The following is a 24,377-nucleotide window of genomic DNA, read 5'->3' as shown; positions in this document are numbered from 1 at the left end:
GGTTTTGTTCATCATTCAATAAGTGATACTTAGGTTGAAAAAATTTACTCCTTGAACAATTCAGTTCGGTATAAAAATGTCTCAACCTAATTAAACTCAACCATTGAACACTCCTAGTTTAAACAAGGTAGGAAATAGCTTCTTCAACGGCGAAATGAAAATATCACAAACGTTACTGTAAAGACACGATGACAGTAAGGGTCGGGATAACACTACCCTTTAAACCAAACGTTAAGATCTACCCTCATTCGACTCCCTTCAAGGGAATCTCCAACCACTGCTTCTCCTATCCCGTGAGGCTTATCGGAGATCGGAGGAGATCAATTACGCTCATGCTTGTTTGTTCATAAAGATTTGATGCATTGCTTTGAACTTGGTGACAAGTTGTTGCTTAGGAGGCCAATGTTGATTGATGATTGGGGCATTAGCAAATTCGTGAGTCCATTTAGACAAGAGGGGGAAGGTTTGTTGAGTTATGAGGCTAAGTCCAATCACTTCCTCCAACACACTTGGTAAGTTTGCAAGCCACCCAAGCGCAATATCCACGAACCCTATCACTTCCCCGCCAAAGAACCTCTTCCCCCCCGCCTTTAACTCTTCTTCCAAATGCTTCAAATTCTCCTTTGCTTCTTCTATCCCTTCCTCTTTCAACTTCCCTTCGTTCATAAATACTTTCTTCATTGATTCCCAAACCTACGCATAAAAAAAAGTAAAATTCAATACGCTAAATTAATTAAATAAAAATACCCCAAAATTTTATATTTCTAATCGCACTCTTGATGGCAGCGGACTTGCTCACTTTCCAACAACAAGTGAGCTAAGTCAATTCGTTCTTACGTCGCCTATGGCTAAACAACGTATGCTCGAGCCTCTGGCCTCGGTTTAAGAAAAAGATTTTAGAAAACAAGGGCAGAGAGAGATTTTCTAAAGAGAAATTTTGAAAGAGACGTTGTATAAGAAGCAAGAGAGTAACAACAACTGCTCACCTTTGGTAGAGAGAGAGAAAATACAATTTTTCAAAATATCATTTAATTTTTTTAAAAAGTTAAAAAAATACTCTTACTATCTATATGGACAGAAGGGTTATGGAAAATACCTATGACCTATTAGAAGTTGTATTAATATTTTAAAGCTTTTTTATAATTTTTTTTTTATCTTAGTATGCAAATCAAAACTGTTTATCTATACCCCATAGATCATCTTTCTCCTCGATTTTCATTCTCTCATCTACTCTACTTATGATTTAATTATTTCTCCTTTTTTTTTCTCGGGATACCCTCTTAATTTCCTTCTTCAATCACCATTTTTAAAAAAAAATTCATTTAAGTATCGAAAATTTTAATAAAAATGAGAAATTGTTTCATTTACGAACATTTTCAAATATGAATATAATAAATCTTAACACCCAAAGAGACCATTTATTTTCAAGATAGCTTTTTCTACCTCTATAATATTTAAAGAAATTGGCTATTCTAGGGTAAATGATTTCTATCCCTATTTAAAAAAATAAACATTTTCTAAAAATTTAAAGGTATTAATGTTACTTTGAACTATACTAATAATTTTGTCCATATATTTGAAGTTTTAAAAAAATATATTTTAATTTTTTTTTTTAGTATTTTGAAATATTAACGGTTTTAAGAATATTGAAATATTTATATGTATATATATATATATGTCAGTGGAATTACCTTCTCGTCCCCAAATTTGGCCCAAAAGCGAGCAAGGGCTCTCTGGTAAGGATCCTGAGGCAGCAATGGATTTTGGTTCCATATTTCGTCGATGTATTCAAGGATGACGAGCGATTCGGCGATCGGCTTTCCGCCATGGACGAGCACCGGAACCTTCTTCTGGATCGGATTGTACTCCAAAAGCGACGAACTCTTGTTGGCCAGATCTTCGTAAACGGTGTCGTATTCTATTCCTTTCAACTTCAACGCCCATACTATTCTCAGAGCGAATGGACTCGACCACGTTCTGAACAGCTTCACTTCTCCTTCTTCTTCTTCCATCTTTCTTTCTCTTCTCCGCTTCTTCTCCTCTGCCCCTTTTTAAGCACCATAGTTCGTTACGTCTTTGCGAAATTACTCCTTTGTCCCTGTGTTTTTTCGTTTTTTACAAGTATGCCCTTTTTGTTTCGTGGTGTATGAATTTGGTGAATCATTATTTGCCTTCGCCGGCTACGGCCGTGGATATCCCCGCCGTGTGTCGTTTTGTGTTTTGGCAAATGCCGTTTGGTCTCGGCGGCAACGTCAATTTGAGAAAAAATGATGTCATAATTTACATAAATAAATAAATAGAAGAAATATCTTTTACCATAGTAATCTTGGTAATATCACTTGATTTTATTTTATATATATATATATATATATATATATATAATATTTTCTTAAAAATTAATAAAAATATTTGAAATGAATACATTTTTTAATTTTTATAAAAAATGAAAAAAAAATGATTCGATCTCATACAAATAAACAAAAAAAAAAAAATACAGTACGAGATTGAAATAGAAGGTCTACCTTTTACTATGCCCTTCCACTTTTTCTTTGGAGTCCTTTATTTCACAGAAGATTCTATTGGCATGGCTAAGTTTAGGGCATGACTCTCATACCGTGTTAAATTGAGAATGTTAAGAACGAGAAATAAAAGTGGGATCAAGAGTGCAATCTTCATTGACGTTCACAACGTTCAAATAGGATACAACTACTAATTAATACATAAAAATAAGGGGAAAATATAAACTAACTAAATATTCGATAAACATAAATCTTGAAATAAATTGATTACGAATATCTAAGATATATTTTATAACTAATTATTATAATATATTATCCAAATATTATATCTTAATAGAGAAGCTCTAATACTATGTTAGATGAACAGTCCGCTTTGAGCATAAGATCCAGTATCTTTTGCTTTGGACTTCTATAAAAGGCCTCATGTCATGGAGATGGTACGTGTACATTTATAATTTTGTTTATAAATAAAAAAAATGAAATTAAATGAAAATATTAATTTTTTTTTTTAAAAAAAACTTAATTACTCTATTTTCTCCATATTTTGGGATAAAACAAGGTGGATAACTTGCATTCCGGGAAAGGAAGGTCGCTTTATTCCAAGTTTCCTTCCGAACAGGAAAAGGAAATGTGTGGCAGAAGCAGAGTATGATTTTATTTTTTAATTTTTTTTTCAGATACAAAACCTCAGGAAATGATAAATTTCGTTATTGTTGCTACTAAGGCGGGCATCTCAATCTTCCTTCACTCGAAGAACCGATTTCAATCACAGTTGGGGGCTGCTTTACGAGGTCTGTGATCTTCAATCGCCGTCGCTGCCGTCTAGTATGGGACAAATCTTGGGGAGATTTGGAGGTAAATTGACCTAACTTCACTTCTCGTATCCTTCGATTTTGAATTCGTTTTCAGTTTTCTGTTTGGATCCGTCGATAAAGTGATTTAACGGAACAAGCGAAATGGGGAATGCGTAGTCGTAGAGTAGATTATACCGAGATCGATCTTATTAGTGATATGCGATTAATCTGCAATTCTTCATCGTTAACTGATATTGTCATAGACTTCAACCGATGAATTTATCGGTTTTGTTTCTGGTTTGGAGTGTTAGATTGGCTGATTTGTGCTGTCTCTGTGGATTTGATACCGTGTCTGCTTGCAATTGAGGGAGGCAGACAGGATTTTTTATAAGATTAGAGACGGAGCGATGATTAATTGAAATATTTTAAAGCTTTTGTCCCTTCTGTTGCAGGAAAAGAATGGAGGATTAAGAAGTTGAAGACGATATCAGACAGGATATTCGATAAGATCAAAAAACAATCAGATAAGGAGGAGCTGTCATTTGAAGAACTATATATTGCCACGTTACTTGTGTTCAAGTAAGAAGCTCTATTATTTACTTCACATTTTTCCTGCTCCAATTTTTTTGTAGCTCATTCGTTTGTTTATTTATTTATTTATTTACAACTTGGTGTTGGATATCACTCTTTATATTGTGTTCATGATCCATTGCTTTGTGAGAGAATTTGCAAAACCCATGGCTGACGGACAGTAAGAATTGTAAGTTGGTTTTGCAAATTTCCATTCCTTATTTCTTGGTCCTCTAACTAAGAGAATAGAAATGTGTTTGGTAATTTTGTTCTTCCATATTGTAAATTTTTAGACAAAATTATCACATAAAAATGATTTGTTTCGAATGCTAGGGAAGACGCTGAAGAGGGTGAATTGTGAGATCCCACGTCGATTGGGGAGGAGAACGAAACATTGTTTATAAGGGTGTGGTAACCTTTCCCTAGCAGACGCGTTTTAAAACTTTGAGAGGAAGCCCAGGAGGAAAAACCTAAAGAGGACACTATCTCTAGTAGTGGATTTGGGCTAGGGAAGACGCTGAAGAGGGTTGATTGTGAGATCCCACGTCGATTGGGGAGGAGAACGAAACATTCTTTATAAAGGTGTGGAAACCTTTTCCTAGCAAACACATTTTAAAACCTTGAGAGGAAGCCTAGGAGGGAAAACTTAAAGAGGACACTATCTCTAGTAGTGGATTTGGGCTCTTAGATATAATGTTTATTATACATTTTACGAGTCAAAATAATAATCTGACGTTTTTTATCTGTTCTTTTTGAAAAAATTGAAAAAAACTTGATCTTGTTGAGAAATTAGAAACAGAAATACTTATCAATTGTCAGTGTTCTTCAAAATCTGGTAATAGAAAACAGGAAACTAGAAAAATAAATGTGATTGAACAAGTCCTGAATTTTCAAACTGGGCTTGAACTTTGATCCTTGGGGATATCTCTTGAACATCTCAAGCTCTTGGTGATCTGATGAGGCATATGTGAACTTGGCTTAACCTGAATAAATACTCATGATGCAGTGATATTAATAAGCTGTTGTCTGGCTCACATCATGATCCGCCTTCAAGGGAACATTTCAAACAACTAATAAAGGTACTCTGTTTATACAATTTATTACAAAGCTTTAAACGATATAAAAAAGTGGCATCTGTTGATGATTGTGAAAACATAAACTCGTTGGATTGTTCACTTTAGGTCTAATGCTCAGTAATTCTTGTTCTTTACTTGGTGCTAATGAACTTGGCTGAAGTATGGCTATCAACTTGCATGTGGTGCTGCTTGTTTTATTTTCCTATTCCTATTTTGTCATGTTCATCAATAATTTGTGGCTTTATTGAATTGTAGTAGCTTCCCTGCTCTTCCTGTCGCCATGTCCTTCAAAAAAAGAGGCCACTTTTGTTAACAATTTTGTTTTTATGCTTGTTTTTCTTTCGGTTTCTTTACTATGTTTTTCATCTTCCTTGGAGAAACTTGTCAAATTCCAAAACGAAAAGTAGGTTTTCTAAAACTACTTTTTTGGGTCTGATTATTTGAGTTTTGGTGTCGAGATTTTGAAAATTAAGCTTTTAGATCTGTAACCGCCCAAGCCCATGCTCAAACCCACCGCTAACAGATATTGTCCATTTTGGCCCCTTACATAACTCCGTCAGCCTTGCCTTACGGTTTTTAAAACGCATTTGCTAGGGAGAGGTTTTCACACCCTTATAAGGAATGCTTCGTTCCTCTCTCCAACTAATGTGGAATCTCACGAGATCTTTACTTCTTTTGAGTCTTTTTTTTCTTTTTAATTTTCAAAATCCAAGTCAAGTTTTGAAAATTGAAAATAATAGTGTTTTTAAAACTATGTTTTTGTTTTTAGAATTAGACTAACAATTCAAATGTATCTTTTAAAAAGGGTTAAAACCATCGTAAATAGATGATAAGGAAACAAACATAAATTTTAAAAACCAAATAGTTATGGAATAGAACTTTAGTTTTAAGAACGTAAGTAGATAACAAAAAATACGGATGTGGAAGTTATGTTTATAAGCTTAATTCTAAAAAAAAACCAAATGGTATGAACTTGTCAACAACTAATATATGTAAACACACTTCAAATTTCTGTGCTCATATACCTGCTGATCAACTTAAGCATGCTTGTGGCTCATTGTATTATATCAGGAACACGATCGCAACAAGAACGAAAAAATCGACAATGAAGAATTTTTTGGTTTTATGATGGAGTTGACATCTGAAACGTTCCAATCAGTGAGCCAGAAATTAGTCCTCACTTTGGTGATTGCACCAACCATCGCAGTGTTCACAAAGAAACGTACTGAAGGAGTTCCAGGCGTTGGAAAACTGGTGCAAAAACTCCCCTCTTCAGCATATGCTTCCATTATCACTCTTGCTGCTGTGCTGTTTCAGAGCTCTCAGCAGCCGCTTCTTAAATGATCAGTTGAGACTCCTCTGTTTTCCTTCTTTTTTTTTTTGCATTTATGTGATTGTGAACTAATGATCACTTGAACTTTGAATTTGAATTTGAATTTGAATTTTGTATTTGATGTATTTTGTTTCTGTATATGGCTGTTCATCCTTTTCTTTCCCTTCGTCGAGGTCTCTCCATTCGAACGGATCCGATCATGGTTGTTAAATCATGAGCTCCTGCTAAAGAAACGAGCCGTTCTAACAAGATTTGTGATATGAATACCTTTTTGTTTTGTAGAGATATAAAGAGTTCTTCTAGGATTCTATTTCCTAGTGTCGTGACCAATATGAAGTCGTGCTTCCATAACTCTATAAATATCGCTACTGATCATAGTTGTCTGATAGATTTTGATTGGTTTGAAAAAAAAAAATTTGTTGGGTAAAATGCACTTTTTGGTATATGAAATTTGAACCTGTTTTTATTTCATCATTAGAGTTCTCAAAATGGGCACTTTTCCCCTTGACATTTGAATCTAATTTTTAATTAGTCCATAAAATTTAAAAATTAAATTAAATTTTTAAATGGTTGAATTTAAAATGAGTCGATGCTTGGAAAAATATATTTTTATGTTAATGTTATATGGTATGAATTTATTATTCCAACGTAATTTTCTATTGGGTCTCAAAAGGAAAATATAATCTAACTTAAAATTAAGATCTTATTTTTAAAAACGATTTATTGATAATAATATGTTTTTAATTTTTGCAACGATTTTTAAATGCAAAAATAATAATAATAATAATAATAATTAATTAATTAATTTTATTACAACGACATGTTTTTATTTTTTTATTGAGACACTCGTTTATCTAGTAGGATATTAAATTTTATGTGGATGAGGTTTGTGACCTTAACTTATTTATTATAATTATTTTATCAGTCAATTTTTACCGATCACTCACGACCCCACCTCCTAATGGTTACAACGTTTATAAATCTTTCTCGATATATAAGCAATGGAAGGATGAACGAATGTGAATTAGTCACACATAATTAAAGATAATTTAATATAATTATGATATTTACTTGAGTTGCGCCCAAACCGACATAAACCCTACCTGATATAAAAAAAGATATTTAGTGCTATATAAGTTAAATGTATAATATTACTTTATATTTATTTAACTAGAAGAATCCAAAACGGGTATATATCTATATGTATGTATGTATGTGTATATATATATATATGTATATATCTATATATATATCTATATACGTATGTATATATATTTAGAGAATATTATATTAGAAACAAAAGAAAAATGAAAAGAACGTTAAAATAAATAATGGTCTAAGGTAGATCGGTAGGCTGGCTCGGCTGGCTCGTCAGCTGCGGACAAAAAAGCTTTAAGAAAATAATAATAATAATAATAATAATTAATAAATAAAAATAAAAAACAAAGAAAAAATTGGCTTCGCAGCTAAAGCTCTGTTCGCTCGTTTGGGAGTCAGGTCCGAGATCCTGAAACTTGCTGGATAGATCTATCAACGCCTCTCCTTTACTTCTCTCGTACTGTTTCTTCAGTGTTGTGATTGCATTTGTTAGCTCGAAGATCTTTTAATTGTCGTTTTTTTTCCCATTCATTTTGGGAAATTATGATGTATTGGATCTGTTCGGACTTGCAGAAGTGGAAATCGACCTGATAGATTCGATTGGCGCGGTCTGAATTGAGCCTGACCTGACTGAGATCATCGCCATTGGAAGAGAAAGCTATTGGTGATAGATATGGCTGCTGGTGGTTTTGTTACTCGGGCTTTCGAGTCTATGCTTAAAGAATGTTCTGGCGGCAAGAAGTACCCGGCCCTTCAGAAAGCTATCCAGGCATTTCTAGGTCTCATTCTCTTTCGTTTCTTGAATTCTGCTGGATCGCATTACGGATCTGTCTGTTTTTTCCTCTGAATCTCTCGAAATATTTTGAATAATCGTTCTTCTTCTGCCTGGAAATGCGTTTGGGACTGTTATTTGTACTGTTTCCATTGATTTTACTCTTCAATTGGTCAATTGCACTGCTTAGTTCTCCATTGGAAATTTGGCATCTTTTCTCGCATTTGGAGTCAGTCGAGTTTGAGAATTTTATTCGGTGTTATGTGCATTTGTACGATTTTCATGAAAATTTTCCTTACTGATGTATTCCCTCGACCGCTTTTCAGATAGTACGAAGGAGGTCAATCAGAGTCAACATTCCACGCCTGTGGAGACAATCCAACCGGAAACTTCAGCGGGAGATACCAGGTGTTTCTCCGTGAATCTCCCTTGTTCTTCGTAATTTAGCTTGTATATTTCATTTCACATTCCAAGTATTTTCAGAGCACAAGATTTATCTGAAAAAAAGTGGATATATGGTCCTTATTTGTTTAAGTGTTTCATTTATTTATTAATTGGCTTGCAGCAAGAGTTTGAAGTCACTAATTGTTCCTTTGTGAAAGAGAAAAGAAGTCTTTGACAGGCTGGTAACTTTTTAAATCATGGTTGTTATAGTGAAACTGGAGGTGAAGCAGATGAGTCTCCAACAGCACAAACGGCACAGGAGGCTGAGAACGAGGGCAGTAAAGTTGCTCCACGTGAACATATATCAATTGTTTTAGCGAATGCTGGCCATGTCTTGCAAGGAGCTGATGCAGAGATTGTTTTGAATCCACTTCGCCTTGCGTTTGATACAAAGAATTTGAAAGTCCTAGAACTTGCTTTGGATTGTCTTCATGTATGTCTTTTATTTGAGTATGAAACATTAGCTTCTGATTGATGATTGCTTGTTTGAAATGCAACATTTTCTAATGATCTTTTATGAGATACGGTATATGTTATCTTAAGATCTCTCATTGTATAATTGACAGAAACTCATTGCTTACAATCATTTAGAAGGTGATCCTGGTTTAGAAGGTGGTAAAAATGTCCCTCTTTTCACTGACATTTTGAACATGATTTGCGGTTGTATTGACAATTCATCACCTGATAGGTATGTGCACCGTTGCGCATGGTTAACATTTTCACACTTTTGTTATGCTCTTTTATGACCAACTATTTGCATGGATGATGTGCAGTACAATTTTGCAAGTTTTGAAGGTTCTTCTTACTGCAGTTGCATCTGCAAAGTTCAGAGGTACATTGCTATAGATAGGTGGTTATGTTTGTTGCTTAATTATGTTTTGAAAATTGGATTAGGGTTTAATGGGATTGTATAGTTTTTCATCTGCATTCTTTTGCAATATCTTGCCTTTAAGTAAGGTTTTAATTATGAGGTTCTCTTCCAAGTTAAAAGTTTCATTAGAATTATGACTTTATTTCAGAAGACTCCTTGAGTACAGCCTTTGATGGTGCATTTAAGTTATCATAAAGTCGACTTGTTGGGACTCTTGTAAAATGCACTTTTTAAACCATTAGAGGATTATTTCAGATGGGAAAAATTTTCCTCTGTAGTTCTTTGGTTAGAGTTAGCTCTGCCTGCTACTTTGGTTGTTATTTTGTGCCTTTTCTCATAAATGTATTCCTCTGTTTCCTATAAGAAAATGTTAATGTATTTAGGTAGCATTTTTCGTCTAAAATATTATATAACAACATTTTCCGTAGTAGCTACAACAAGAATCTTTATGATTATGGATTCTTTTCCCGAAGCTAGGTGATCAGGATTTATGTCCATGAACTTAGGTATTGACCTATGGGGACAAATTTCAAATGTTTTTGGCAATTTCTTATTGAACTTAGGTATTTTCCTTCATTCACGACTCTAGCCGACTTGCCTCTACTCTAGGCTAAGTCCTAAGGCTCAAACACGTCTCTACTCTAGGCCAAAGTCCTTCAAACGTGATGACATATCTCATTTGATCATCTTAATTCTCGACAATGAAATGGTGTTTGCTTGATCCATGGTTTTTGATTTAGTGGATTATTATATGCTCATCAATAATTTCTTTCAAAGACATGGCTATGATAATATTTGTTATTGTTTGTTTCACCATCCTTTTGGAGTGATCGATTGAACTGTAGGCCAATCTTCAAATGCTCTTTAGTTATAAGTAGTTCTCAATACTTGTTTCTTGTGAACTTTTCTTCTTTATATGTCAATTCCTCCTTTATTTCTAAGTTTTAGGTTTTCTAATTTCGACTTGTTCTCATCTTGAAATGCAGTACATGGGGAGCCTTTGTTAGGAGTAATAAGGGTTTGCTACAACATTGCTCTCAATAGGTAGTTTGCGTTTTGGCATCGTTTGATCTCTTATTGTCAACTTAAAAAATAGTGAAAGCTGAATTATTTCCTTCTATCTGTAGCAAAAGTCCCATAAATCAAGCTACTTCAAAGGCAATGTTGACTCAGATGATCAGCATAATATTTAGGAGAATGGAAACTGACCAGGTATGCAATTTAAACCTGGTTACAAATACTTAATTTGACAAGGAGAGAGACAAAATTAAAATGCTTCTACCTTGACATGGACTTTCAGGTTAGTTTATCTACGTCCTCTGGGACAAAAGAATCCATCTCAGCTGAAATATCTGGGACAAAAGAATCCATCTCAGCAGAAATTTCTGAGGCAAAAGAATCCATCTCAGCAGAAATTTCCAGTGGGGTAGATGAAGAAAATACTGTGAGTGATGAAAATGGCAATGAGACTACTCTAGGAGATGCACTTAATTCAGTTAAAGACACATCCCTTGCATCAGTAGAGGAACTTCAAAACCTTGCTGGTGGTGCTGATATTAAGGTACATATTCTTTTTCCATAAGTTTTGTTTGGAATCTTGTGAACAATTAGTTTCTTGCTTCCTTTGTTTACCAGCTTTTTGTTCCAGGAAATTTGTATTGTTATGAATTACCAAAGATCTTGTGTTGAACAGGGTTTAGAGGCCGTGCTTGACAAAGCTGTTCATATTGAAGATGGTAAAAAGATGTCACGGTATATATTATAATCTGTTTTAGATTGACTGTCATTCTAATGTAATTATAGAGAATGATACCTGGATTATTAAAACTCTTGTTATTTACATTTCAAGAGGGATTGATCTGGAGAGTGTGAACATTGTTCAACGTGATGCTCTACTGGTATTTCGCACCCTTTGCAAGGTTGGTTGTCTCTGAATTCTCTCTGCTTTGTTTTGTTTATCATTTTAAGCCTCTCATTTGATTCTGCAGTGCTATGTTACAGATGGGAATGAAGGAGGACACTGATGAGGTCACCACCAAGACTCGCATTTTGTCTCTTGAGCTTCTGCAGGTAAATCATGTAGCTTGCTTAATGGTTTTGCATAAAAAATACTGTGTTCAGTGTATGACACAGTAGAGCACTGATGTCTGCCAATACTTAGTCTTTTAGATTACCTGCTATTTATGATGATTGGTATGCTGGTGGTATTTAGTATCATTTTCCCATGGCTGGATCTTTTATCATTTCGAGAATGGAATTCAATTGATTGTCCTGATTTAGAAGTATAAAAGAAGTTTTTGGTTCTCTGAATGAAAGATCTATTATGATTTTAAGAATGTTGCAAAGTTCTATTTTCTTTTTAGTTTAGGTATAATTCCACAGGTTCACAGCTCTGGTTTCTTTCTAGTTTAGATTTCTTTTTTTTTTGTTTTTGTTTTTGGATAAGAAACAGCAAGGGTTTATTCCTCACGGAAAACACAAACTGAAACTGAAACTTTGCCGCCGAAGCACCTACCTCCTTATTCAAATTAATTCCAATCAATGAGGTTTTAGAGAGCTTCAATGAGAGCCTTGTACGTGTCAAAAACACCTCCAGAATATCCCACAAACTTTGTAGAACAGTGGTCTCATCTGGGCAGAAACATTTATTTTCTGTAAAATTTGCCAGTATTAACCTAATAATGTTACACTATTATTCATATTGTTAAATTAATAATATTAATTATCAATATTAGTAATTTTATCGAAGTTTACTATTTTTATAATTACTTAAATTATACAGTCATAGCATCCATACCCTTTTATCTTAAATTACATTTCTATTTGTTAATATATTTCATTGTTTTTGGTTAAAAATTATTTTTTCAATTTTTTTTCCGTACACAACTTTATGAAAAACCATTGTAAGGACCGCTTGGTGTATGCCAAAGGTTTGCCGCACTTGAAGTACAAGAATCTTTTTACATGCTTGAATTCTGAAAGTCCTTTTCCCCCCTCACCCACTCTACATGATATGATCTTGCAGGGTTTATTAGAAGGGGTTAGTCAGACATTTACAAAAGACTTCCATTTTATTGACTCCGTGAAGGCGTATCTTTCATATGCTTTATTGCGAGCTTCTGTTTCTCAATCTCCTGTAATATTTCAGGTGCGCACACTGAACAATCATTATTTACCATCTCATTCGAGTGAAACAAGCTGATATTTGTTTTCTGATCTTGAATTTCTCCTGACAGTATGCAACTGGAATTTTCTCTGTGCTTTTGTTGCGATTCAGGGATAGTCTTAAAGTATGTATCTTCTTTGTCCTGACGCTTAATTCAAATTGTTTGTAAAAGTTTCTTTTAATTATATAGATGAAGTCAAAATTGATCATTTTATTTTCAGGGTGAAATTGGCATCTTCTTTCCCCTGATAGTTCTGAGATCATTGGATGGAACAGATTTTCCGGTTAATCAAAAATTAAGTGTTCTGAAGTATGACTCTCTATGGCTATTTTGTTGTTCCAATTTAATTATGCTGTCCTGTCTTTTGGAATTTCATTTGTCAATTCCTTTTTTCTTTCTGTTTCCAGGATGCTTGAGAAAATATGTAGGGAACCCCAAATCCTTGTTGACATATTTGTCAACTATGACTGTGATCTTGAGGCTCCTAATTTGTTTGAACGCACGGTATGGTCCTGGGTAATTTATTCTAATTTTAAATATTTTATTTGGAGTCAAACATGTTGGTCTGTGCTTATTCTTTCTTCTCTTCTGTTTTATGTAGGTAACCACTTTATCTAGAATTTCTCAAGGCACCCAAAATGCTGATCCAAATTTGGCCGCCGTATCCCAGACAACTTCAATTAAAGGATCATCACTTCAAGTGGGTCTTATACTGCCCATTCTTCGATCTTGCTATATTTGTGCTTCATTTTGCATGATTACTAACCGGGTGATAACCTTTATTTTTTCTTTACCATACCAGTGTCTTGTGAATGTGCTCAAATCATTAGTTGACTGGGAGAAGTCACGTCTTCATTCAGAAAAGCAGAGTTTAAGCATTCATTCGCCAGAAGAAGAGCCTTCAGGCAATGAAAATCTTGAGATCAAGAGCAGGGAAGATGTGACGGGAAATTTTGAGAAGGCAAAAGCTCACAAGTCCACGGTGGAAGCTGTCATTTCTGAGGTGATTAACATTTAACTAGACTTCTTTAGTTGTGAACATATAATTTTTTAAAATCCTACTGTTGGCTGAGTACAAAATTTCTGATTTTTTTAATGTTATGAACATATTTTAGTTCGTAATTTGTAGTTTTTATCAAATACAGTTCAATAGGAAACCATTAAAGGGTGTTGAATATCTGATTGCAAATAAGTTGGTGGCGAATACACCATCTTCAGTTGCCCAGTTTCTTCAAAATACTCCTAGTTTGGACAAGGTAGACTCTCAATCTTCCAAGAACGTTTGGTTACAATGTTGATTGACATTTCTCGTGATTTACAGACTATGATTGGTGAATATCTGGGTCAGCATGAAGAGTTTCCTATCGCAGTCATGCATGCATATGTAGATTGCATGAAATTTTCAGGCATGAAGTTTGATGCTGCCATTCGTGAATTTCTCAAAGGTTTTCGACTTCCTGGGGAAGCTCAAAAAATAGATCGCATCATGGAAAAATTTGCTGAACGGTATTATAGATTGCATCAGATTCCCTCATTTGTTTTCCTTTTGCTGAGATGATTCTCTTCTTCATTTTCTAATGGTAGCTAATGATATGTGTTTGTGTTGTATCCATGACAGATATTGTGCTGACAACCCAGGCCTTTTCAAGAATGCAGACACTGCATATGTTCTAGCTTATGCAGTGATCATGTTGAACACTGATGCTCATAACCCTATGGTGTGGCCTAAGATGTCGAAGCCTGATTTTGTTCGTATGAATGTCACGAATGATCCAGAAGATTGTGCCCCTACAGAACTCCTGGAAGAGATATATGACTCTATAGTTAAGGAAGAGATCAAAATGAAAGATGACACCAGTGACAAAGCTAAAAGCCGCAGAGAGGGTGAAGAGAGGGGAGGCCTTGTGAGTATTCTTAACTTGGCTCTTCCAAAAAGAAAGTCCTCTACTGATGCCAAATCTGAGAGTGAGGCTATTATTAAGCAAACGCAAGTTATATTCCGCAATCAAGGAGCAAAAAGAGGAGTTTTTTATACCTCGAAGAGAATTGAACTTGTAAGGCCTATGGTTGAGGCTGTAGGATGGCCTCTACTTGCTACTTTTTCTGTTACTATGGAGGAAGGTGATAATAAACCTAGGGTTGTTCTTTGTATGGAAGGGTTTAGAGCTGGTATACATATTACCCATGTTCTTGGAATGGATACCATGCGCTATGCATTTCTTACATCTCTCGTCAGGTATCAGTCCCTTTTTTTTTTTTAATTATTACTATTTCTAATTTGAATTGTGAAAATATAACCTTACACTTCCTTTTGCCAGGTTTACTTTCTTGCATGCGCCGAAGGAGATGCGTAGTAAAAATGTAGAAGCCTTACGCACGCTATTAGATCTGTGTGATTTAGAGACAGAATCCCTTCAAGACACTTGGAATGCAGTTTTAGAGTGTGCATCTCGTCTTGAATTCATCACGTCAACTCCTTCCATTGCAGCAACTGTCATGTATGGATCAAATCAAATCTCCAGAGATGCTGTTGTTCAATCCCTAAGAGAGTTGGCTGGGAAGCCTGCAGATCAAGTATTTGTGAACAGTGTCAGACTTCCCAGTGACTCTGTTGTGGAGTTTTTCACTGCTCTATGCGGTGTCTCTGCTGAAGAACTGAAACAAACTCCTGCACGTGTTTTCAGCTTGCAAAAGCTTGTTGAGATAAGCTATTATAATATGGCTCGTATACGATTGGTATGATGAGTTAGAAACAATTTGTTTATTAACAACTTCAATAAGAATATCTATCTGCAAATATTTTGGTGGTCATCATGTCATTCTAGTCTAATGAACTATTCACTAATTTAGTTGACTAAAGTAAACAGGCCAAATGTTTATCTACTCTTACAATAGTGATAGGATTTTCTCCAGGATGTTCTGGTATGTTATTTGTGATCTTGAATCAATTGTGATGATAAAAGAATTTTTATATGAGTGGTGGCTGTAGGGTCTCTCTAAATTCAAACGGCTATGCACGTCCAATTTCTTGCCTATAATATTCTTTTTCTTCTCTCTAAACACTACGATGCTCGAGGCGAGGGGTGTGTCTTCGTTACCACCCTAATCTTTCTTTGGACTGCATAGGGACTGAAAGAATTTTAGGAAGGAACAATTTGAGTATTTGATTCTTCTTGAAACGTTTGCAGCGTAGACTATGGCCTAATAGATTTCTGTTTATTCATGATAAGAAAAGCTTATATAGGATTTGGTCATGTATCTATTACTTTTATATATTTGCTTAGTTCTTAATGTCTGAATTTTCTACTTGTGCATCTGCCAGGTTTGGGCTAGGATATGGTCTGTCTTGTCAAATCACTTTATTGCTGCCGGGAGCCATCACGATGAGAAGATTTCAATGTATGCTATAGATTCTCTGAGGCAGCTTGGTATGAAGTACTTGGAGAGAGCTGAACTTGCCAACTTCACATTCCAAAATGACATACTTAAGCCATTTGTTATTCTCATGCGGAACAGTCAAAGTGAATCTATAAGGAGCCTCATTGTTGACTGTATAGTTCAAGTACGTCAAACAATTTACTTTTATAGAAAATTTGTAAAGCCACTTTGTTATATTTGATTCAACGGGAGGTTTCTAGCACATTTATTAGATTCTTGTTCTTTACAGATGATAAAATCAAAAGTTGGTAACATAAAGTCTGGATGGCGAAGTGTCTTTATGATTTTCACAGCTTCTGCTGATGATGAATCTGAGACAATTGTTGAAAGTGCCTTTGAAAATGTTGAACAGGGTAAGCATTTTGTTTCTGTTTTCTGTTGACAGACACTTATCTTTTGGCATATTACTCCTCAAAATTTGAATATCTAATGCCGTCGAGATTTGCAGTTATATTGGAGCACTTCGATCAGGTAGTTGGGGATTGTTTTATGGACTGTGTCAACTGTCTTATAAGGTTTGCCAATAACAAAAGTTTCCATCGTATAAGTTTGAAAGCTATTGCACTCCTACGTATATGTGAGGATCGATTGGCAGAGGTTTGTTGTCCTCCCTTGTAGTTTGATTGTAGTATATTTTGGAGATATTGATAGTAATAAAACCTTGTGATAACTATGCTGATGATACTCAGTTTTGGGTTATTCAATAGTTCCTCTATTCAACTCAATTTCTCAACTGCACAGGGCCTTATACCTGGTGGCGCTTTGAAGCCGATCCACGATAGTACTGATCCAGCATTTGATATGACTGAGCACTATTGGTTCCCAATGCTTGCTGGGTTGTCAGATTTGACGTCAGACCCAAGACCAGAGGTCAGAAGTTGTGCACTGGAAGTTTTGTTTGACTTGCTCAACGAGAGAGGTGCCAAGTTCTCAACGTCGTTTTGGGAGAACATTTTTCATCATGTCTTGTTTCCAATTTTCCATCATTTGAGACATGTCGGGAAGGAAAGCTTGAACTCTAGCGGTGACGAGTGGCTTCGCGAAACAAGTATTCACTCGATTCAATTGCTTTGCAATCTCTTCAATACATTTTACAAGGTATTGCTTTTGGTCCTTTTCTCATCCCCTGCCCCCCATTGTTGATTAGCCTAACTCTAAATTATGCTTTTCAATTAATTTTAGTTAAGTTTTTTCTGTAAACCTTTTTGAATTGATAATTATTATTTCCTTCTTTAGGAGGTGTGCTTTATGCTACCACCACTGTTGAGTTTGCTATTAGATTGTGCAAAGCAGCCGGAACAATCGGTGGTTTCATTGGCTTTGGGTGCTCTGGTGCACCTAATTGAAGTTGGTGGACACCAATTTAGCGAGGATGACTGGGACACGTTATTAAAAAGTATAAGGTGAGCATTACTTCTCTGTCCTTTTTTTTTTTTTATAAACATGAAATAACCTTCTCATTGCTAGGTAAATAAGTAAAAAGTCAAAAGTTACGATTTAGTGAAGGGCCAAAAGTTAACAAAAATGAAGCAAAAACAAGAAAGCTCAACCCCAAATAATTTTTTACATGTGTTGATTACAAATAAAGTTTTAACTGATGAACTCCCAGTCAATGCAAACCCTAAAATTTGTATGAAATTTTGCTAATTCATACGCTTTCAACCAAATTTTTTGCCTTCCTAGTAATTTGACGTGAAATAACTACAAAAATTTCCAGGGAGAATTTTTTCAAATTTTCTAGTTTATGTATTCTCATTGGAATTTCCAGCTCTTTTGTAGTTTCATACTTCAAAGAAATTGTTTTTTTACAAAAAAAAAAAAAAAAAAAAAAAAAAAAGGAAAAAAATATATATATACAACACAGAGATTTCAAATATTTTGAGAACCTTGTAAATTTTCTTTTACACTTCCCGCTTCATTTGTACATAAAAGGAAATATTGCGTTCGGAACTGAATATGTAAAGGTGAATATTATTATCATTGCAAATGTCCATTCTATTGCTTATGTTTCTGTCATTTCTCAGAGATGCTTCATACACAACACAACCACTTGAATTACTAAATGCTTTGGGTTTTGAGAACCCAAGCCATGATGAGGTGAATATTGTTGGTGGTACTTCCTTGAAGTCGGTTAGTCCGCGAGAAGCAAAGAACCTTCATTTTGATGTCAGTGACCACAGAAAGGTATCTCCACTACCATCACCAAGGGTTGCAGAAATCAATACTCGGAATACCATCAACGAGTCTGGGATACAGATTACCTCGGATGAGTCTGCTGAAGGTCATTATTTTAGATAACTCACGAGCCACGTCCCTTTGGTTTCCTTTTCACTAGCATAAAGAACATAGGCTTGACCATTTAAAATTGTGTAAAAGGGATGAAATTCTTTGTATTGTAGGCCTTCCATCACCGTCAACAAGAGCTGCTGAAGCTGGAAGTCTACAGCGGAGTCAAACAATAGGCCAAAGGATTATGGGCAATATGATGGACAATATTTTTGTTAGGAGTCTTACCTCAAAATCTAAGGGAGTTGCATCAGATGCCTCTGTGCCATCTTCTCCAATAAAGGTATTGTACTTGAATATATTTCTTGAAGTTGTTTATGACTTGTTTGTAATTTACCTTATCGCATATGTTGGATAGGATTGTTCGTAATCTTCTTGTTTTGAAACTGCTAATGCTAAATGTTTGAGACAATCATAATACTCTATTCGATTCACTAAAGAGTTACACATAAAGAGTCGAGGTCAACCTAAGTAGGAGAAGGTAAAAAAAAAGGACAACAAAACTAATATATTTACAAAATTACAATTATAATAATTAATAACTCTACAAAAGCTTCTAATCGACTTTCCTTTGTACATTTCTCTCTTTTTCCCCATGAAATTTGGTTATTGAAAGAAAAAAAGGACGGAAATGAACTAAGAAAAAACTTGTACTTATTTTAAGAACAATTGAGGTGAAACAAGGTCAGGAACAATAAATCTCTATATGTTTTGCATGTTCATTGTTACGGCAATTCCTACGAAGGATTGGACTATTGATGAATCTCTTTACGATAAACAAATTTGTTTTGCAAGTTCATTATTTTGGGTAGTTTCTACGTAGGCTTGAATTTGTAAGTTCATTACTATGGGCAGTTTCTACAAAGTGCTATATAATTAGTTCTCATCCTTTGAATGGTGATTGAATTGATGATTAAATAGAGTCTTGAGCCTTGAAGAGCAATTTGATTGATGCCAAAAGAGAATATTCTTGATTTAGTTCTCCACCTTACGACAAACAGAAGAATCGACCAAATTCTATTGAGTAAGACTCAATAATCATTTATCACATAATGACTCTGATCATTATATGATTGAACAAGTGGAAGTAATTTACTAATGATACCTAGTTAACCTTCGTAAAAATTTCTAATGATTGAGATACTGGGATCCAGTCTAATGATTCGGCTTGAGTTTTCTTATGCAATGGTGTTCATCTTAAAACTGAGAGGCTGGGGCCTTGTGTTGTACTAAAAAAAACATCTGCAATATTTGCACTTGGAATGGTTGACCGAGTAGTGATGAGGAAAATAATCTGTCAAGTTTGATGTCCCCTCCATTACAGAACACCAATTGTCTCCTTCAGTTTCCTTAAAGTTTGGGGATCAACATTTCCTCGTAATTTCGCTAGCTACGATCTCTGCTCAAGTTACTGCCCCATGCTTAATCAATCAAGGACTTGTTATTATTCTAGGTTAATGTGTATTGTAGCTTGCTTTCCGTGTTCTCGATCATTTTATTCAATATGTATTTTATGCCTTCTTTTTTCTAGTTTAAACATTTGAAAGTCTCAGCAGAATCTAAACAGTGACACCTGAAGACCTATCTCTTATGTGTTATTGCATTTGTTTAAATGTTTACATAACTCCATTGTAGCTTCCTCCTGACACTGTGGATCCTGAGGTGAAAGACGGCGAGGAAATTCCTCTATTGGGGATTGTTCGGGGCAAGTGCGTTACGCAACTATTACTTCTCGGTGTCATTGACGGAATTCAGGTTTGAAGCTGATTCATTTATATGCTCTTTTGGGAATGGAATTTCATTCATTTTATACATATCCTTTGTCTCCTGCTGATTCATTGTCTTGTTAAGTGCTCATTTTTGCATTATAATGTTGATGCATTCTTGCAGAAAAAATATTGGGTCAAGCTGAATGCACCACAAAAGATAGCCATTATGGACATTTTGTTATCTTTGCTGGAATTTTCTGCTACATATAACTCATACAACAATCTCAGACAGCGCATGCATCACATTCCTAATGAGAGGTACACAGATAAATCTACGCTTTTCCCTAAAAGTATCTATTTTTTTTGTATTGAAAGATGATTTAGTTCTTTCATAAACAGGCCTCCACTGAATCTTCTGCGTCAGGAGTTAGCTGGAACTTCAATTTATCTCGACATCTTACTTAAAGCAACTTCAGGAATCAATACAATTGAAGCAGGACAAGAGAAAACGGTCGATAAACTGGAGGTTAAGACTGAATCAGCCAACGACGGTTTAACTTCCGCCCCAGATTCTAGTGCAGTAAACGATGTAGACGGAGTAGCTGAAAGCAGGCTAGTATCGTTCTGCGAACACGCTCTTAGGGAGGCATCGGACCTGCAATCCTCTGTAGGGGAAGCCACACACATGGATGTTCATCAAGTTTTGGAGTTACGTTCTCCCGTGATTGTTAAGGTATCAATCAGTTGGCCATTTTATGTTTAAATGTACTACATAATTGTGAGATCCCACATCGGTTGGGGAGGAGACCGAAACATTCTTTATAAGGGCGTGGAAACCTCCTCCTAGTAGACGCCTTTTAACAACCTTGAGGGAAAGTCCGAAAGGGAAAGCCCAAAGAGGACAATATCTGCTAGCTGTGGACTTAGACCGTTACAATAATTATGAAAGTAGAATTATATTGTTTCTTCTTTTATGATTGATACAGTTTGTTCTTTCTACCAAAATGAAATGCACAATTTGGGAATAATTGTTTCAATCTTTTCCATTCAGGTTATCAAAGGCATGTGCTTTATGAACAGTCAGATATTCAGAAGACACCTGAGAGAGTTTTATCCTTTGCTTACAAAACTTGTCTGCTGTGACCAGGTATTCATTCTCCTGCAAAAAGTTTAATATTCTCAGTGATACTTGCTATTTTCTTCGCTACATTCGCATTGAAAGCTCGGTTTCTTACCCAAAAAGCCGAGCTTGTTATATTCCTTCGTGTTCAACGTTCACATTGTGGATAATCGTCGTTATATTCCTTTTTAACACATTCTTTCATTTTTCACAATGAAAGCTCGGTTTTTAACAGGAAAAAAAAAAGAGTCCGATAGGGTTCAAACTCTTTACTGGGTTCGAACTCTTTTTGTACTTTGTTCTTTATATTTATGAATCGTTCATTCTAATCGGTGCGATGATCATTCTGGCTAAGATCATTTTGTTCTAGGATTCTTCATCTAAATCTGTATTTGGCTTGATCATTTTGTTCCCATCACTTTTACTGGCTCTTTAGACCATTTTTTTATGACTGCTATAATCTTTTCATAGTTTCCTTTCAATATTGGTTGGATTGTTGACCGTTAATAGTTGACTTTGACCGAGTCGATAATAAATGAGAGAACATTAGAGGGATATTTCTTTTCTAATAAGTTTTTGCTCGAGTTTGTTCAGATCGATATTCGTGGAGCTCTTGGTGAACTCTTCAAGATACAATTGAAAGCACTTGTGCCATAATTTCAAAACATCATTTGTTCTCAAATCTCTCAAGAGAAGTGCTCTGTTTAAGCATTCTTACATAGAACCAAGCTTGCACCTATATCCGCCATATATTTCATGTTCCTCAAAGTTTGAGTTCTAGTAGGAACTGCAAGAAGAGGGTTAAAGTAGAAGTTAACCACTGTAAAAAGGAGGCAAACAGCAACATATTTTAACGTGGATGAAGGGAAATTGTACTGCCTCCCTGGTTTTACTGCGTGGTTAAATTAGTTGGGGTAAGATTTCAGAAATTATTCATCTCCCCAATTTTGAGATTTGAATTGATTACTTGATTATTAAAGCATTGATTTTAGTGACTTGTAATTATTCATATTATTACTCGTCTAATTTGAGTGCAAAGCTTTTGTTAGGTATCAGGTCGATGGACATAAAATATCATCGACTAAGAGGTCAGGAGTTCGAGTTCGAATCTGACTAAATTAGTAGATCTTATTAGCAATAACGGGTTGATTTTAAGATGATTTTTAAGATGAGACTTTATATTCGACTCTTTTCAAGTTAAATAGAGACATTTGAAATTTACTCGGTTGATATGTTAAACCAGCTTTTATAACTATTTTTGGACCTTTTATTTTAGTTTCGCCTCCAAATTTACTCTTTTTATCAACAGTTCAAGCCTACTGTTAGCAGATATTATTCGCTCTAGCTCGTTATGTATCGTCATTAGTCTCATGTGAACTACTCTTGTAGGGCCTAGTGTCTTTGTTGGCACACCGCTTAGTGTCTGGCTATAATATCCTCTATAACAGCTCAAGTCCACACTAACAGATATTATCTGTTTTGGCCTGTTACATATCGGTCATCAACCTCTTAATTTTAAAACCGGCCTATTACATATTGTCATTAGCCTCTTAATTATAAAACGCGTCAGCTAGAGAGAGGCTTCCACACTGAATGTTTTGTTCCCTCTCCCACTTTTCACATGTTATCCATACTCAAACACATCAAAAAAGTTAATAAACAAAGTTTCATCATATTTAACATCAAATATTCAAATGGGCAAATTCATTCAATACGACACAAGATATACAACTAATGTATAGTTTTTAAAATCTAATTTGCCTAATAAAATCAAATATTTTCAACCAGAATGTTCCCGAACAAATTCTCTAATTTAACGAAGTCTTGTCACTTTTTTTTTTTTGTTCCAACCAGAATGTCCCCGAACAAATTCTCTAATTGTCATTTGTTATTGCATTCTATTTCATTGTATCAAATTTTGTTCTCGGTGTAGTCTGTTCCATAGTCTAATCTACGTAAAAAAAATATCTTTTATTTTTTTATAAAAATTTAAAGACATTAAAAAAAAAATAATAATAAACGACAATTTTTTAAAAATGTACATTTAAAAAAAAAAAAAAAAAAAAAAAAGAGAATTATTGAAATTAGAAAAATAATTTTGATATAAAAAAAATAAAAAAATTGAGAAGAAATTGAAATGAGCTTAACATCAACGCCTGAGCGCCATGAGTCTTGGCAGTAGTGAAGAAACCCACGTGGATAATGGATATAAGCCCAAACAAACTGAGACACAGAACTCGAAGCAGAACTAAGAAAACAAAGGCTTCTTTGTTGGAAAGAGGGATCGTGAAAGAGATAGGAATAGATAAAATAGATAGAAGCTGCAGTGCTTTATTAATGTCTACTGACTTGATACTTAGAGGGTTACACAATTCCAGTATTTATAGCTAATACACTGAACCAGAAATAGTAAATCATGCAAATCTAGATAAATTCAAATCTACTAACAATCTCCTAAAATCTTGGTAGTTTGAATATTTGAATCATATCTCAACTACTTCAAATCATATCTTCATTTTGAATACTTTGAATCATATCTCAACACTCCCCCATGATTCAAAGTTGCAGATGTAAGTACAGAGTTTTTCTTCTGACAAGGCCTTCGTAAGTATGTCTGCTTTAACCCGTACAATGTCTGTCTCAACTTATATACCTTTGTTTCTTTGTCTTCCTTTATGAATCCCTCTAGCGGTGTTACATAAACCTCTTCTTGTAAATCTCCATAAAACTTTTCATTTGGTAGGTCAACCATATCCCATGTTTCATCTTTCTTAAAGGACTGCATCTCTACTGCCATGGCTTTCTTCCCGTCTTCTTTTTCAGTTGCTTCTTCATAATTCATAGGGTCTGAAACAGTAAGAGCAAATTGACATGATGCATATATGTCAGCTAAAGATTTATACTTCCTTGGAGGTGTCTCATCTGAAAGTTCTTCAAGAGAAGAATTGCTGTTCAGTGATTCTGAAGATGATGAATTTGACACACTTTGTGTTGCAGTGGATGCACTGGGAGATGCACTGGAGTTGACCCTTGTCTCTTCATTTGGGGAAACTTCAACTGTAATATTTTGCTGCTCCTGTTATTTACTCCAATCCCAACTCACATTTTCATTAAATATTACATCCCTTCTAACTAAAATCTTTTCACTGATGGGGTTGTATAATTTATATGCCTTTGATT

The 24,377-nt window shown here is 34.9% G+C and overlaps 3 protein-coding genes and 1 long non-coding RNA gene across 9 annotated transcripts; 3 read left to right on the top strand and 1 right to left on the bottom strand.

Annotated features, from left to right (window-relative positions):
- Positions 1-117: 117 nt before the first annotated feature.
- LOC111801166 (putative glutathione S-transferase) lies at positions 118-2,012 on the bottom strand. Its single transcript, XM_023685165.2, has 2 exons — positions 1,692-2,012; positions 118-693 (listed from the first exon to the last, which is right to left on the bottom strand). The coding sequence occupies exons 1-2, from the start codon at positions 2,010-2,012 to the stop codon at positions 331-333; spliced, it is 684 nt and encodes a 227-aa protein (XP_023540933.2). The 3' UTR covers positions 118-330.
- Positions 2,013-3,035: 1,023 nt separating this feature from the next.
- LOC111801195 (Calcium-binding EF hand family protein) lies at positions 3,036-6,430 on the top strand. The gene is made up of 5 exons (XM_023685201.2): positions 3,036-3,165; positions 3,244-3,374; positions 3,766-3,892; positions 4,890-4,962; positions 6,031-6,430. Exons 2-5 carry the CDS (start codon positions 3,347-3,349, stop codon positions 6,301-6,303), a joined length of 501 nt encoding a protein of 166 aa, XP_023540969.1. The 5' UTR covers positions 3,036-3,165; positions 3,244-3,346; the 3' UTR covers positions 6,304-6,430.
- Positions 3,899-4,695, top strand: LOC147791370 (uncharacterized). The gene is made up of 2 exons (XR_015422088.1): positions 3,899-4,073; positions 4,217-4,695. It is a non-coding gene; the product is annotated as an uncharacterized LOC147791370 (long non-coding RNA).
- Positions 6,431-7,706: 1,276 nt separating the features above from the next.
- LOC111799862 (brefeldin A-inhibited guanine nucleotide-exchange protein 5) lies at positions 7,707-22,245 on the top strand. 6 transcript variants are annotated; one of them, XM_087125943.1, is made up of 35 exons: positions 7,707-7,847; positions 7,964-8,169; positions 8,489-8,570; positions 8,817-9,039; positions 9,173-9,294; positions 9,380-9,438; positions 10,464-10,521; positions 10,605-10,689; positions 10,778-11,038; positions 11,171-11,229; positions 11,327-11,396; positions 11,479-11,547; positions 12,503-12,625; positions 12,714-12,767; positions 12,865-12,953; positions 13,052-13,148; positions 13,246-13,344; positions 13,447-13,647; positions 13,790-13,900; positions 13,966-14,150; positions 14,263-14,880; positions 14,963-15,380; positions 15,967-16,206; positions 16,312-16,435; positions 16,531-16,679; positions 16,824-17,180; positions 17,319-17,485; positions 18,107-18,363; positions 18,482-18,651; positions 20,004-20,123; positions 20,259-20,395; positions 20,477-20,810; positions 21,129-21,224; positions 21,792-22,111; positions 22,150-22,245. In XM_087125943.1, exons 2-34 carry the CDS (start codon positions 8,064-8,066, stop codon positions 21,852-21,854), a joined length of 5,403 nt encoding a protein of 1,800 aa, XP_086982069.1. In that variant the 5' UTR covers positions 7,707-7,847; positions 7,964-8,063; the 3' UTR covers positions 21,855-22,111; positions 22,150-22,245. The 6 variants fall into 6 exon arrangements, with proteins under 6 accessions (XP_086982069.1, XP_086982065.1, XP_086982066.1 ...); XM_087125939.1 differs by having other exon boundaries at positions 20,462-20,810; XM_087125941.1 differs by having other exon boundaries at positions 7,744-7,878; positions 20,462-20,810.
- The last annotated feature ends 2,132 nt before the right edge of the window (positions 22,246-24,377 follow it).

This window comes from Cucurbita pepo, chromosome 8 (genome assembly GCF_057944985.1).
Source record: "Cucurbita pepo subsp. pepo isolate OVF chromosome 8, ASM5794498v1, whole genome shotgun sequence".
Taxonomy (NCBI): domain Eukaryota; kingdom Viridiplantae; phylum Streptophyta; class Magnoliopsida; order Cucurbitales; family Cucurbitaceae; genus Cucurbita; species Cucurbita pepo.
Note: the sequence above shows the minus strand (reverse complement) of the source record. Positions and strands in the feature narration are given on the sequence as shown.